A 14551-nucleotide genomic window follows, 5' to 3' on the forward strand; every position below is an offset into this window, starting at 1 on the left:
ACATCTGACACTGGACCCAGCAAGGGACTCCCTATCTTGGGGAGTACTCGCTCTCTGCTGGCACCCATCCACTGTCAAACTCACTCTCCACATCAGACTCTTCAGGGCTCCCCTCAGACCCACCACCCTCATGGTGTGCGGCCCGGGCCCTCTCTCTCTCACTGTGCTCACGCTCCCAGTCACTCTTCTGCCACAGGATCAGGTTATCCCTAAGCTTGGACTGGGTGTCTGACTCACTCACTGGGATGTCTCTCTCCTTACATAACCGTACCAACTCATGCACACTGTACTTAAACAGGCCACAGAGGTTAAAAGGAGATTCCATCTTGACAGGATGCTCACAGACACGTGCAACACACGGGACCTAGCAATCTGAAGTAAAAGTACACAATCCCAAAACTTCCACACTCTCCTTAAAAAAGAACTCACTCATGCGTCCAGGGAAACACACCATTCATCCACACACACCCTCCCCTCGGATCGGTAAGGCAGCTTCTACCACCCCTGACTTCTCAACCTGACCAAAAGCGACACAGGTACCAAACTCTGGAAGCAGGGCGGGGGACAAATGCACTGAACACAATTATAAAATGACACTCTTCAGGAGAAGAAACAATGGAATTTCACCAAACACAATAATCCCCAAAATGTGGTTATCTAACAATGTAGAGCTTTGAAGTGCGGCCAGCCGCTACTGTGGTACAACGCAAACACAAATCCTTATCCTCACCGCTTGCCGCCAATGTTGGAAACGGGATCCCTGGCTGGCCAGGGCTTTCGCCAAAGTCAGTCAGAGACCACCACATCCAAGTCAGGGCAAGGGAGTTACACGCCAAGATAACCCCTACTCACCCTCTAGGTAACGTGGCGCGAGCAGCAAGGCTAAACTTGGAGGCGATGTAAGTTAAGTATTTGCGCACGCACCCCAGCAACAACAACTAAAGGCCCACCACAAAGGAAAACTCCACACAAGGTTATATAAAAATAGCCTTTGTATTATAATAAATATACATCAGATAAAACACACATCTTGTTACACTGTGCCAACAGGCACGGGCGGAATTTACAAGGGATATTGCACAGGACAGGGCCACTTGGACCACTGTCAGGGGTATCAGCACTTTTAGAACTTTGTAGAAATAAAAATCACTGTAGCACACAATATGAAAATAGAGCACACAACCAGTAATCACTGGTAACAGGACCTCACTAGCACCACCTGTACTAGGGAGAAAAACAACCACCTACATGTCACAATACCTGTAGGGGTGTAAAGACAAAACACATGATGCATTAACATTCAGAGGTGTAGCAATAACATTGCGCAAAACTTAGATCAGTCACCACCTGTGACAGTCCCTGTGTCCCAATGTCAGGGCCTAAATGTAGCAGTTGCCCACAAAGTGCTGGGCAACTGGTGCAGGGAAAGTTAGGGCAACGTTGGAGCCTCTCTGGGCTCAGGAACCACCACTGTGGCACTGTGGGGCCTCTCTGGGCTCCTGGAAAACGAGGGAATGGCACCCTCAGAGCCTCTCTGGGCTCGCAGACAACGGACTCTGCCTCACTGGGCAGGGGGGGTCCCTCACGGGGGACCCTGGCACAACTGGAGAGCCTCTCTGGCTCGTAAATCACCAATTGCCCCCAGAGCCTTGTGGCTCTAAACCACTATGGCCGTCGGTGGAGTCCCCTCTCTAGGGACTCAGGAAGACAAATGGCAGCCAGAGCCTCTCTGGGCTCTAACATAAGTGGGGCTGTGAGCCTCTCTGGCTCGGGTTGGAGTCCCCCTCTTGGGGACTCGAATTGCCCAGAAATGCCCCCTTTCGCTGGAGTCCCTCTCGGGGGATACTGGCCGCCTAGAGCCTCTCAGGCTCTCAACAACTACAGGCGCGAGGTCGCGCTACGGGGGAGGGGCGGACACCGACAATGTGTCCCGACGCCCCTCTCCCTTCTCTGCCACTCACCGGGTGTCTTCGCCGCAGCGCGGGACTCCTCTCCCCTCGGGGACGGCGGGGCTCTTTCCTCTGGGGCTCCGGGGCTCTCCTCTCCACTCGGGGAGCCTCGGGGACCCGGCCGGCCGCTTCTCTGCTGCGAGGGGCGGGACTTCCGGGTTGCCTGTCTCGGGCCGCGCTGCAATTGGTCAGCCGGCCCAGTGCTTCCGGGTCGCCGCGGGCAGCGCGGCGGCTCGCTTCTTAGGCAGGCAGGCGGGCTCCCATGATCCGAGGAGTGGGCTCCCTCGTGGATCAACAACAACGGGCACAACAAAGCGGCAATGAGCGGGGTGGCACCCGCGCCGCCAAAGCAAATATAAAGCGAGGTAGGCACTCGCTAGGCACCGCAATTTCGGGCTGATGCCGGGTGGGCACCGGCTGGCTCTCAAAGCGCTAGCAGCGCTAGCCTCTAAGAAAAGGCGCTCCCAAGCGCCACCGGGCCAAATAAAGCGCTCTCAAGCGCTAGGCAGGGGCATTTCAGCGCTTCCCAGCGCTGAAGGGCAGAGAGCAGCGCTCTCAGGCTGCAGGCAAGGAATCCTCAGTGCTCCCCAGCACTGGAGGACAGGACAAGGCTCCAGCAGGGGCTGGAGGTAGGCAGGGGGGCAAGGCTGGGCCAGAGCCAGCACACTGGGTCTCCAGGCAGGGAGACACCCCAAGTGGCGGTCCTCCTGGCCCCAGCAGCAGCAACAGCCCCCTCTGGCAGGATCCAAAAGCAGAACAACCTCAGTGGGGACACAGCCCCATTTTTATACAGTATTTCCCTTTGTCTGAGGTGCAGGGTTGGGGGAAAACCAGTTTCAGCTGGCTTTGGAGCACTCTTGATGGCCCAACCACCCATTTCTTTCACTGGGGAGGCTAGGGTCATTAGACACACCACAGGGGGGCGGAGCCAGCATTGTGTGGGGAAAACCCAGCCCATCCAGGACACAGGTACACTCCTCCCACACATCACTCATGCTAATCTCCCACTCACCACCGGGCAGACCATCCAGACTTCCTGGAGCCTGGCATGCCAGCCAGCTCCAGCCAATCACTCTCCAGCACCCTCACAGCACACGCACATCAATGTCCAGAAGTAGCACTTCCCTTCTAGACACATACATGCCGCAGACACCATCTCGCAGCATTCACTCTCACGAGTTTACACATACTAAACTCGAGCCTGCACTCCCCACGCATCAGGAACTACCAGGGACACACACATTCCCCATGCATTCCTATGGGAGGGCAGGCCAGCCATACTACATGCACGCACTTTCACTCTGGGACCCAGGGAAAAGTGCGCAGAGACCCAAAAATCACTGACACAGGGTCACACATAAGGCAAAAAGTTCAGGGGTGAACCAGCCCCGCGGGCCAAGTCCAACACCACCATTCCGCACTCCTCTGGTGCTTAATACTAAGGGGCAAAAACATATCTTCCACTAAGGGGTTCCTTATAACATACTTTGATGTACAGGGAGCCACCTCCTTTCCATCAAGACCCTCATTCTCATCATCATCCCGATGAAGGTCTAGCACATACTTCTAAAACTCATCGTCCCCTTTAACAATTTCTGAAAACTCATTCTCTTGAGTCTCATAATCCTGTGTGCAGACAAGGACACCACTCTCTTGTGTGCTGCATAGGAAACCTTTCTTGACTGACTTTGTGTCGTAAGGGACACTCCTCTCTGTAAAGGTGCTCTGACCTACCACTCCTCTTATGGAATTATCTCCCTTTTTTGGTTTTCCTTTTTTTTTTTTATTGACAATACATTTTATTGAAATTTTACAACAAACGGGGAGGACCCCGGGCAAATAGAAATCATGCGAGACACGAATTTCAAAGCACAGAAACTGCTGATGTGAGTAGCATTTGAGGAGCAGTGTTGCATTGAACCAATTACCCCCACCTCCCGCCACCCCCCTCCCGGGCACCGCATTACCCACTAAAAATATTGTAATAGCATAAAAGCATATGAGCATATCTCCAAAGCGGTCCATCCGCTTCTGCAAGAGAGGATGCACTAAATAGTAAGTCTGTCTATCGGGTCTTAATCTACTGATGGTGATAGTATGGAGAGGTCTATGCCACGATAGGCAGCCCACGCCTTCCATATCTTCCCATGCTTCTGCGTGCAACCCCGGGCTTGAAACACCGCTACTTCAGCCGACATACACCTGTCTAAAGCGGATTTCCAGGCCCCCACCCCCGGGGGGAAGAGGACTTCCACTGTTGCGCTATGTCCCGCTTGGCCAAAGTGAGTCCCAAAAATAACAAATGTCGTTTGTATATGTTCCCCCCAATGTCGTCCGTACTATGGAGAAGAGTCAGTCGAGGGTCTGCAGGAAGGTCCCATCCCAGCACCTGCGACCAACAATGTTGTAGGGCCGTGCATCCCCAGACAGTGTGCAAAAAAGTGCAGTCAGCAGATTGGCATCTAAGGCATGTAGGGGACAGGATAGCTCCCATCTTCCAGAGTTGGAGACGGGTGTAGTACACCCGGTGTAGGTACTTAAACTGGATTAAATGGTACCTAGAGGATACCGCGGAACCTCTGGGGCTGGGGAGGTCCTCAGTCCAGTCGTCATCTGAAAGGGTCGGCATATCTGCCTCCCACGCCGCTTTCGTCCGGTGCAGGTTTGTCTTAGAATGTGTGGTCAATGTCTGGTAGAGTTGGCGAATTTTATGTTCTCCTAGGTCCCCCATCAACAGCCTACCCTCCAACGGGTGGAATTCTGGCAGTTTCGTAAGGTCTTTGATCAGGGGAGACAGGGCGTGGTGAAGCTGAAGGTATTTGTGGAATTGAGACTTGTGTAGGTCAAACTCCTCTTGCAAGGATTTAAGTGTGGGCCCATGCATTACATCACCCAGAGTTGAAATTCCTATATCATCCCATCTGCGGAACCCGGGCAGGGTCGCGACCGACCGAAGGTATGTGCCCCGCCAGAGGGGGGTCTCGCACGTCAGCATGCCTCACCAACCCAGGGACCTAGAGGAGCTCCTCCATATCTGTATCACTGTGCGGCAGGCCGGGGGAAGGGCCCCCACAGTAGAGTTACTTTACAGGAGATCGAGCAGAGGATGTACCTCGAAAAAAATTCTCTCCACCGCGTAAGCCGGGTCGTTATGTGAGTTATACCACCAGTCGTTAATGACGAGCAGCTGGGATGCCCAGTAGTAGGACCGCACATCTGCCGCTGCAATGCCCCCACAGTATGTAGACTGGACACAGGTTGCCAGAGCCACCTGAACTGCCCCGCCACCCCAGAGTAAGCTATTTAGAAGCGCGTTCACTTGGCGGAACCACAACGCCGGGATTGGATATGGGTAGTTTTGCAGTCTATATAGCAACCGTGGCAGGGACACCATTTTAAAAATCGCGGACCTGCCATATAGGGACAGGGAAAGATGGGACCATACCGTTGTCTCATCCCGAACCACCGTAAGCAGAGGTGCAATGTTAAGCGACCACGCCACCATAGGGCATCTGATAATGTGGACTCCAAGATATCTAAACCCCTCCTTTGCTATGACCAGCTGCGAGGCCCAGTCCTGACTACCCTGATCGCCACATATAGGAAAGAGCGTTGACTTGGATGGGTTAGCGTGGAGCCCCGACGTCTCACCAAACACCCGTAGAATTTGTAATACTCTCGGGCCGGTGACCCACGGATCCGAGAAAAAGAAAAGCACGGTATCCACATATAGTGCAATTTTGTCTGAACACTCCGGGGACCAAACCAGGCCCCTATAAGTCACGTCCATGCGCACCCACGCCGCGAGCGGCTCGATCGCCAAGGCAAAAAGGAGCGGGGAAAGGGGGCATCCCTGCCGCATTCCCCTTCGAATATGGAAGGGGTCCGAACGATACCTGGCCACGCGCACAGAGGCCGTCAGGTCCGTGTAGTAGAGTAGTTTAACATAAGCTCTGAAGCGGGGTCCTGAATTCACAGCCTCTAATAATTTAAAGGGATACGTCCAGCCTAGGGAATCAAAAGCCTTATCAATATCGGCTAGGAGGACCGCTGCGGGGCGTTCCAACTGGTGGGCTTCGGCTACTGCATTAGGTACCGGTCGTATGTTATGTTTGGTGGAGCGTAGCGGGATAAAACCCGACTGGTCCGGATGGACGAGGTCCAGAATACAAGTGCGGAGACGATCCGCCAACACCTTCGCCAACAACTTCGGCTCAAAGTTCAACAGAGATATGGGGCAATACGAGCCCGGGTCTTCCGGTGGGCGACCCGGTTTAAGGAAAACAACAATTTCCGCATGACGCCAGTCCGGGGGGCAAGATCTGCTGCTCGAGCGCCTGATGTAAAGCGCTGAGAAGGTGGGGCCCAGAGGTCCCCATGTGGGGGCGCAGGAAGTTGCTAGGGAACCCATTGGGACCGGGTGCGCGGCCCGGATGAATATTGGTGAGAGCGGCTTGGAGTTCATCTAGCGAGATGGGCTTGTCAAGGGCATCCTGTTGCTCGTCTGATAGACGCTTCGGAGGAATAGCTACTAGAAAGGCATCAATGAGTGGATCCGCGAGCTCCTCCCGGGCGCTGTACAATGCAGCATAAAAATCGACGAAAACCTGCACAACTGCCTCCGGGGAGGAACACAAGACACCCGAAGATGACCGCAGGACTGGGACCTGTGTTGGGGAAGACCGCGCTTGGCATAGCTTGTGGAGCATCTGACTGGATTTATCTCCCCACAGATATATCCGGTATTGGGTCGCCAACCAAGCCTCCTAAGCAGAGTGTGTAAGTAACTGGTGCAGCTGCTGCTGAACCTAGAGCAGATTGCGGCAGGCAGCCACGTCGGTCCCCTTTACCACTGAGTCCTGGAGGACACGCTGGCGCTCCCCCAAATCAAGGACATGCACCAGCCGGCACCTCTTTTCACCTGTGCGATAGCTAATGTCAACTCCATGTAACGTGGGCTTGAAAGCTTCCCATAGTGTAATCTGGGATGGAACTGATCCCACATTCGTGGCAAAATAGTCCACCGTAGAACGATACAGTGCTTCTTGATACTGGGGATCGCGGAGTAACCAAGGTGACATGCGCCAGCGATAGGAAGGGCGACCGGTCTGCAGGCGGAGCTTGAGCTGGGTAGGCGAATGGTTGGATAAACCTCGCGGGAGGATGGATGTGCTGACGACCTTGTGTGTGTAGCTATGTGGAAGAAACATGTAGTCCAGCCACGACAGTGTGGGGTGCACTGAAGACGCATATGTAAAGCCTGCGTCATCGGGATGAAAGGCCCGCCATGTATCAGTCCAACCTAAAGCATGTGTCAGGATACTAAGTCTGGGGGGTGGAGCATAGATGCGCCCCATAGTTATCTGCTCCCCAGCCAAAGAACCAGACACAACCGTGAACCGGCCGCCAGGGTCTAACCACTATTGAGTGACCTGGAAGGGGACTCTGCGATGGACCAGTATGGCCATACCCCGTGCCCCCCTAGAAAACCCAGAGTGTTAGACCTGATTGTAGCCAAACCTTGGAGAGACCCGGGGCCTTATTGCCTAATAAATGGGTCTCTTGTAGGAACAAGACATCAGCCGAGTGGTGCTTAGCTTGAGTCAGTACCGCCCCCTCTTGACCTTGTTGAGCAGGCCCACACATTCCAGGAAAAGATATTCAGGTCCCCCAGAGGAGTGTCCCTAGCTGTGAATGTCATGAGCCCTGGGGGGAACATAGTGTGGATGACCAGTGGAGCATAGGAGATGATGCGGTGCAACTAACAAACAATATAACAACAGAACTAACTGCCTAATTCCCCTCCCCAACCCTCCCACCATCCCGCCCCCCAATACTTCCTGGAACTCGGAGTACCTGTCGCGGCAGAATCCCGTCCTGGCCCTCCAACGGGAATGCCCTGGCGGATCCTCCGACGGATCCTCCTACCCAACCCCACATATTAACCTAAAACAAGAAGGCGGGTCATGTGTACTCCGCGACGATGACGAAAAGGGGTCCCCTAGGCACAAGGTCAGGAGTCTCAGTGTGCCGCTCCTGCCAACGCAGGAGGAACCTAAGGCACCCACAGTCACAAAGCCCTATTATACCTCACTCCGCCGCTTTGGGAATGTTCTGAGAGCGCCAGTTGGAGCGGGAACGGTGTCGCCGGTGGGAGGCACCCCCACCCTGTCGACCGCTCCGGTGGGAGCTCGGGGAAGAGTCGGAGTCCAAGGGCGGCGGAGTGTGTGGTTTCACATGCTGGCGCTCATCAGTCCAAGCGAAAACCTCCTACGGGGTGTCGAAGAAGTAGGATTTGGAGTTGTAAAGTACCTTCATTCGGGCCGGAAACAAAAGAGCATAAGAAAGGTTTAAGTCGCGTAGGCGCCGCTCTGCGGCTACAAAGGACTGACGCTGTTGCTGAACAATCCGAGTGTAGTCGGGAAAGGCCATGATGGGGTGAGACTCGAAGACCATCTGTTCTTTATGCGTCCTGGCGAAGCGTAGTATGGCATCGCGGTCGTCGAAGTTAAGTAGACGAGCTATGACCGCACACGGGCGATCACCAGGCGGAGGCTTTTTAGCCAGGGCATGGTGCGCCCTCTCGACCATGAAGCAGGATGAAAGGTCCTCCGCGGGCAGCAACGCCTGAAGCCAGGTGGAAAGGAAACAGCCAATCAAGGGCCCCTCGCAGCCCTCCGGAAAGCCAACCAGGTGGATATTGCTGCGGCGGGCCCTCCCTTCCGCGTCCTCGGCCCGGGCCGTGTGCTCTTTGGAGACCATGACCAACTTATGCAACTGCCTCCCCCAAAACCTGGGCTCTGCCCCCCGACCGGCGGCAGGTGAGCACACCGTAGCAGGGAATGAGGCGCCCTGGCACAGCTCAACCAGGGCGCGCGGCTTCCGTCCAGCCGCCACCGCCCCGCAGTACATCAATAGCGGCCAGCAAGCGAGCGCGCCTGCAGCTGGAGCGGGCCTCACGGGACTCCACACGAAATACCGGCCCGCTCCCAGCACAATCGCCGTCTCCGCGACTCACAGCGGCACCGGCAGGGACCAGGATCAATGGCAGATTAAGTCTCTGGCGGGAGCGAACAGCGGAGCTCTACAGAGACGCGTCCGCCATGTTCGGCTCCCAAACCACGCCCCCTTTCCTTTTATTTTTACCCCTCTTCTCTCCACAATCAGAACCACCTTCTGATAAAGACCAATACTCACTGTCTGAACCTTTTTTATTTTTTCTACTCTCCATTACCTTATCAACAGTCTCCTGAATACAGGATTTAAGCTCATGTTGAATTACCCTCTTTATAATCTCCTCATTGTCTCCCTTCGTGAATTTCTAGTGTTTTTCCCTTCGCAGTCATATTACTGACCAATCCTTCTACAAAATTATGGCAAAACATTGGAAAATATCCCCACATTTTTTTCCCTCAATATCTATCCAAAGTAACTCCTGACCTGACTTTCACCACAAAGCCCTCTTTCAACCTCCGAACTGACACTGTAACTATCACTGAACAGATTGTGTCTCAGTTAGGTTAAATGCAGCAACATAACGTTTATTTATTTATTTATGCGTTTTTATATAGCGCGGACTTTACCCAAAGGCGTCAGAGCGCTTCACGATAGGAACAGTAATGATACATGAGGAGAAAATTACAAGTGAGCAAATTACAAAAGCAAACGTTAAGTTACATGAGGCAAAAGTGACAATTGTGAGCCAACAAAATACATGAGGTAGCAAACGGTGCAATACAGGAGGAAAAAGTGACATGTGTGCAGGTTACAAGAGAAAACAAAGTACAATTAGAGGTTTAATACTGCAATATATGGCAGACACTCAAGCACAAGAAGAAACGTTATGTAGGCAATGGTGGCACTTGTGCAAGTATCGAAAGCAAACAAAAAACAAGAGGTAGCAAACAGTGTGTTACAAGAGAAAAGTGGCGTGTGCATGTTACGAAAGAGTACCAAACAGAAGTACAAGGATAATACTGCAATAAATGGCAAACACTCCAACCACAAGAACACACTGGGAAGGCACTTCCATAGTCATGGAGAATAGGATTTCCTATAATGGAGGCTCTTCCTTCAGATAATAGAGAGGGCGTGAAGTAAATTTGGAGGTGTCTTTGGAGGAGGAGAGCTTTGATGTCCGTTTTGAAGGCCTGGGAGGAGGTGGTGGTCCGGAGCTGAGGCGGAAGTGAGTTCCAGATTCTCACTGCGTTTTCTGAAAAGGATTGGGCCATCGATCTTTCCTTCTTGAAAGTGGGAGGTTCAAGCAGTACATTTTACGCATTACGTGATGGTCTAGAGCCTCCAGAGAGTTTGAGTTTATTCGCCAGGCAGCGAGGAGAGGAGGAGTGCAAGGCTTTGTGGGTGATACAGGCAGTCTTGTAGATAGCTCTAGCCTCGATGGGAAGCCAGCGGAGGGTGGATAACATCGGTGTGATGTGGTCGCTTCTTTTGGCCCCATAAATGAAACGAGCTGCTGAATGGAGAACAGATTTAAAGGGGGACAAGTGGAATTTGGGGAGGCCAGTAAGAAGAGAATTGCAGTAGTCCAGTCTAGAGAGAACCAGCGATTGCACCAGGGTTTTAAGGTCTTGCTCCGGGAAAAGGTGACGAATTCCCTAAAGAAGGCACAGTTGGTATTGAGCAGACTTTGCAATGGAATTGATGTGGGAGATTAGATTGAGTTTTTTGTCGAGCATGACTCCACGGGATTTTGCGCTGTCGACAATGATGGGTTTATTGTTAAGCAGATTCATCTGATCCATCCATGATTGAACCGGGGGAGGAGAGAGTGAGGAGGAGAGGAGGAGGAATTCAGTTTTGGAGGGATTCAGAATCAGTTGATGAGTTGACATCCAGTTTTGAATGGAGTCGAGAGTAGAGCTTAGGATGGCGAGATCGTGAGTGGAGGCAACCTTGAGGTAGATTTGAGTGTCATCTGCATAGAGATGATAGTGGATCCCCGATTTACTTAGGAGATTTCCCAGTGGTTCTAAATAGAGATTGAACAATGTGGGTGCAAGTATAGAGCCTTGGGGAACACCTTGACCTACCACCAAAGGAGATGAAAGACTGTTCGCTGTTTTGATCATTTGGGATCTATCAGAGAGGAAGGAAGCAAACCATTTAAGCACAGTGCCCTCCATGCCCATTCTCTGTTGCAGAGTGTTGAGGAGAGTGTTATGATTGACAGTGTCAAAGGCTGCAGAAAGGTCAAGGAGAATTAGAAGACAGGACCCCCCCCGAATTGAGCATCCTCAGCGCGTCATCAACCACTTGCAGTAGGGCTGTTTCAGTGCTGCAGTTTTGGATGAAGCCGGACTAACAATTATCAAGAAGATCATTGTCCTTGATATGACAAGAGAGTTGTTTCGCTACACATCTCTCTGTGATCTTCGCAAGAAAGGGTAGGTTAGTGATAGGGCAGAAGTTGTTGAGGTCATTCGCATCAGCCGTGGGTTTTTTAAGCAGAGGGATGACCTGCCCGTTTTGGAGGAGACAGGAAGGGAGCCTTGACAGAGGGAGAAGTTGACCAGAGTGGTCCAATAGGAAAGAGAATGGGTATAGAAGTCAATGGCAATGGCACTGGGGATGGGGTCCAGAGAATGGTTGGAGGGCTTTGTTTCGAGGATGCAATTGAGAAGGGCATCTTCAGAGATGGGGGTCAAAGTTCTGCCAAATGGCTAAGGATTTGCGCTCCTCTGGAGCGGTGGGATGAGCGACCTGAACCACAAGGGATTTTACTTTTTCGTCAAAGAATATAGCCAAATCCGCTGCTTTCTTTGTAGAATCCCCCAACTTGGAGGTTGGGGGAGAGCAGTTAGGAATTTTGATGAGATCGAATTGTTTTTTGGGTCTATTTTTGGCTGAGTCAAGGAGAGTTCTGAAGTGCGACGCTTTCCCAAGAAAGATGTGCTTGTGGTACTTGGATCTTGCTGAACGAAGCATGGCCAAATTATCAATGGAGGGCGCTTGCCTCCATTGTTTCTCCAGGAATCTTAGCTGCTTCCTTTCTTCATAGAGGGATTTGTTGAACCAAGGTTCTGAGAGAGTGGGCATTATCGTTTTGCTTTAGAGAGGAACGATGTTATTGATTTCGACTGCAAGGACTATGAGGCACGGGGAGGTGAATTCGTCAACATCTAGTTTCGGGTCAGGCCTTGGAAGTCATAAAAAAGCTGATTCACATAGGGAACCGACATAAATATTTTTAGCATCGCGGAACCAGGAGGTATCCCTCTTAGGTTGGCCAAGAGTTATAAAGTGTGATAGGTGAAGAGAGAATGGGATGAGGAGGTAGTCAGACCAGTCTACATGAATAGGGGTAGTGATAGAGAGCATGCCTGCTTTAGAAATAACAAGGTCCAGGATTGAGCCCTTAGAGTGTGTTGATTCTGTGCAGTGTTAGATAAGATCGTTTGCAGAGAGGAAGGTGGCCAGCGAGTTCGCAGAAGATTCTTGCGGTAAGCCCCAGTGGAGATTGAAGTCACCCACGAAAGTCTGATTGTCACTTTGCGAGAATTGGTCGCTGATGAAGTCAGTGAGTTCCTCCAAAAACGAAGGGCCACTACAAGGCAGGCGGTAAATGACATGGAATCTGAGGGGTGAGCGGTGGTGCAATTGAAGCTCAAGAGAAAGGCATTCAAAAGTGTGGAAGGAGCTGATAGGAGAAGCCTTAAGTTGAAGGGAGTTTCTAAAGATGACTGCAACACCTCCCCCAACATTGTCAATTCTGTCATTCCTAAATATAGAATAGCCTGTGGGTAATAGGAGATCAAACATAGAGTGGGAGGTATCGTTGAACCAGGTCTCTCTGAGGAAGAGCATGTCAATATTGTGATGGGTGATGGTATCGGAGATTTCAAGTTTGTGTTTTACTGCAGATCTGCAGTTGTGGAGCAGACAGCGCATCTCTGTCAATACTGTATTGGTGACGGGGGCACTTGGGCTCTGAAGGGTGATCGGGATCTTGTACTTATACGGGGGTGCTCGGTAGGGGGTTTAGGTGGATGCTTGGTTCTGACAGAGGAGATAGTCGGAATAGTGTAGATAGTAGAGTTACTAGGAGATGCAGGTTGAAGAAGGGTGGCGTTCAAGGGCTTGTGAGAGTTAACAACGTTTGCAGACGACAGGTTGAGCTTGGCTATGTGGGGTGAGGGGTCGCTGTGCATCTCGTGGGAAGGTGAGGGTACTTTTAACATGTACTTTTAATGTTGGGACTAACCCAATCTAAAATGCCGGCCAAATCTTCTGTGAGCTAGACTCACGCATCCGCCAATACCTTTCCTTTACTTATATGCTGCTCACACTTGTGCTTAAAACGTGCGAGGTGCAGTGTGTCAAAACCAGCAACCGGCCCGTTTAGAGCCCAGCATACCACCTTTAAAGTGCAAGAAAACACGCGCTCACCTACGGAGGTCCTCCTTTGCTGTCCCATGCACCAGCCTTTCCAAGGTAGGCTCCGCTTATCAAATCAAGTGATATTGCTAAACTGTCATGTGCGCACGCTACGATAGGGAAAATAACACTTCAATGCGGCCTTCAAATGAAATCTGTAAACTTTAACTAACTGGGACCAAAAAACACTAAAAGCACTGCAACCATCCTATATATAAAAGTATAACTCCATATAACAAACATCACCTTGAATTCCCGTTTCCATAAATCGGAAAGTTATACACAACTAAGAATTTCAAAAACCTCAATAACAACAATAACACTTAAGAATCAAACACTGTATAATATGTATTATTCCAAATACCAATATATCAGTCTTGCATCCATACAAGTAAAACAGGAGCAGCAATTTAAAGAGGAAGAAGATTTCGTAAAGGGAGTATTTATATGAGAGATGGCTCTAGTTCTGGATTGGTAGGGAATTTATGATGTAATGTGGTCTTTAAAGTGCTGCATGAGTAGCATTAAAGGATGTAATGCATAATGATAGCCTCCAAACTGTTACAAAAAAATCAGATGAACGTATCTTCACTGAATGCATGTCTTACTGTAAACATTAATCTTACCTTGCATGTACTTCTGCCAAACAATTTTCTGCTGCTTCTTGATCAATTTTTGCTGCACAGAAATAAACATAATTTACGCTGTCAATGCACATAAATTCAAATGTACACATAAAGGAAATATACTGATATGCTAATTATGTATCAATCCGCCTTAACACAGAGACAATACATACTCGTTTTGGCCCCGAAAAAGCGGGGTCACCTGCCAAATATAAATCGCTGTATTTAAATCAGTGTAAGTATACTATAAGAGCAGATTCATTGGATAACAAGTTAATTTTTATGACACATTGTATCTCTAAGTTTTTTTGATATTGAATAACCTTGTGTTATAGTGGAACCCTCCCTGGAATTGTACTATTTATTTAATCTGTGACCAGTGGGGTTTTTCTTGTTTCTCTCAGATGGAGTTTAGAAGGGAATCTTGTTAGCTGGAATCTTAGCACGGGGACATGCCGTTGGAGTAGCCATTGCGCTATATAATTTTCAATACACGGCCACCTTAGCTGACTCAAAACCCCATATCTGTATTGTATACTGCTATGCCATGGTGGATTACTACAGTGGCTTAAAATGAGGCTA

General features: G+C 50.7%; 1 protein-coding gene across 1 annotated transcript in view; it reads right to left on the reverse strand.

Annotated features, from left to right (window-relative positions):
• Positions 1-14551, reverse strand: part of LOC144762748 (uncharacterized) — a 712524-nt gene that overhangs the window by 149063 nt on the left and 548910 nt on the right. The window contains exon 18 of the mRNA XM_078648000.1: positions 13970-14021. Coding sequence (XP_078504126.1) covers positions 13970-14021 — 52 coding nt within the window. The remainder of the gene's footprint in view (positions 1-13969; positions 14022-14551) is intronic.

The sequence above is a fragment of the Lissotriton helveticus genome, chromosome 6, assembly GCF_964261635.1.
Source record: "Lissotriton helveticus chromosome 6, aLisHel1.1, whole genome shotgun sequence".
NCBI lineage: Eukaryota > Metazoa > Chordata > Amphibia > Caudata > Salamandridae > Lissotriton > Lissotriton helveticus.